Source organism: Triticum urartu, chromosome 5A (assembly GCF_056163025.1).
Source record: "Triticum urartu cultivar PI428250 chromosome 5A, HENAU_Tu73, whole genome shotgun sequence".
Lineage (NCBI taxonomy): Eukaryota > Viridiplantae > Streptophyta > Magnoliopsida > Poales > Poaceae > Triticum > Triticum urartu.
The window spans coordinates 66,759,813-66,761,150 of record NC_141877.1 but is presented as its reverse complement, the minus strand read 5'-3'; the positions used below and the strand labels follow the sequence as shown (position 1 = coordinate 66,761,150).

General features: G+C 60.1%; 1 protein-coding gene across 1 annotated transcript; it reads right to left on the bottom strand.

Annotated features, from left to right (window-relative positions):
• Positions 1-234: 234 nt before the first annotated feature.
• Positions 235-810, bottom strand: LOC147968074 (uncharacterized). The gene has a single exon (XM_087522896.1). It carries the CDS (start codon positions 808-810, stop codon positions 235-237), a length of 576 nt encoding a protein of 191 aa, XP_087379022.1.
• Positions 811-1,338: the final 528 nt, after the last annotated feature.

The following is a 1,338-nucleotide window of genomic DNA, read 5'->3' as shown; positions in this document are numbered from 1 at the left end:
TCCGCAGAGCGGTTGTCCGACTGGCAAGACGGCGACTAAGGGAAGGCGGCAAAGGAAAAAGCCAAAGGAGAAATGAGCAAGAAAAGATAGAACTCGGATGAATATTTACATAACATAGGCCCTTGGCCAAATCTTCAAGCAGAAGTTCAAAATACACCCCGCGGGTGGAATTGTGCGAATTAACAAGTTCTTCAAAGACTACTAAAGCAGATAAAATAAAGGCAAGGCGGCAGCCTAGGAAGCGACAGACAGGTTCGGAGGGTCGGAGGATACGGCGGTGTCAGGCGCTAGGGCGGCCGGCTGGGTAGTCTCGGCTTGATCGTCTCCGGCGGCAGCCGGCTCGGTCGGGCGCGGCTCGTTGTTGGAGGCGCGGTCGAGCTGAGGCTGGTCCCCCGCTCCGTCCTTTGGCACCTCCGTCTCATCTCTGTCCTCCGCCTCGCCTTCCTCCTTGGCACTGGAGCGGATCACCTCCGCCGAGTCCTCGTCATAATCCGGGTTCATCCCGAACCACTCCGGCGGCGCCTCCCCGCCGTCTTCAGCCCGCTCAGGGACGAAGACGCTGGTGTATGTGTAGTCGGTGATCACCGCCGCACGCTCGATGAGGACGTCTTCCACAGCTACCAGCTCTGCCCGGGCCTCTGACCGGAGCGTGGCCAGCCGGTCCAGGTCCAGCCCTGGATACCACGCCTTGACGAATTCCAAGGCCCGGCGCGCTCCAGCCCGGGCTAAGGAACCCTTCCAGGCCTCAAGACGGCCAGCCGCGACCTCCAGCCAGTCAGCAGTCTGACTAGGAGTGCGCAGAACCGGCATGTCTGGCCATAGGGCAGCAATCGCCTGCGCGCCGACATGTTGAAGCCGGCGTGGCATCCGATGGGTCGGCCGCAGACGAGCCTCGATGCTCAGAAGCTGCTCATCAAGGGTTCGGGGGGCGTTGGCGGCAATATCCGCACCATTTGCCCTCCGAGCCTCGCGATCAGCCTCGATGGCTTGAGTGGCAGACTATGTGTGGCCAGGGAAGAAGTCTGCCAAGACGAAAAAGAAGCAAGTCAAAAAATCAGGAGTCAGCCCGACCTATAGTCAGCAGCTCAAAGAAAGAAAGTAAAGAAACTCACCGTCGACGATGTCCTCAATCTCATGGAAGCCGGAGGTCAGCATTGCCTCCTTGTCAGTCCAGGAGGAGCGCTCGCTTGAGAACTCGGCCAGAAGGCCGGTCTCCTTCTCTTCCGCCTCCTTCTGCGCCTTCTTAAGCAGCTCCTTTTGCTCCGCCAACTGTGCGGCCAGCAGGTCACGCTCTGCGGTGAGCTTGCCGCACTCCTCCCCCTTGGCACGCAAGGCGGT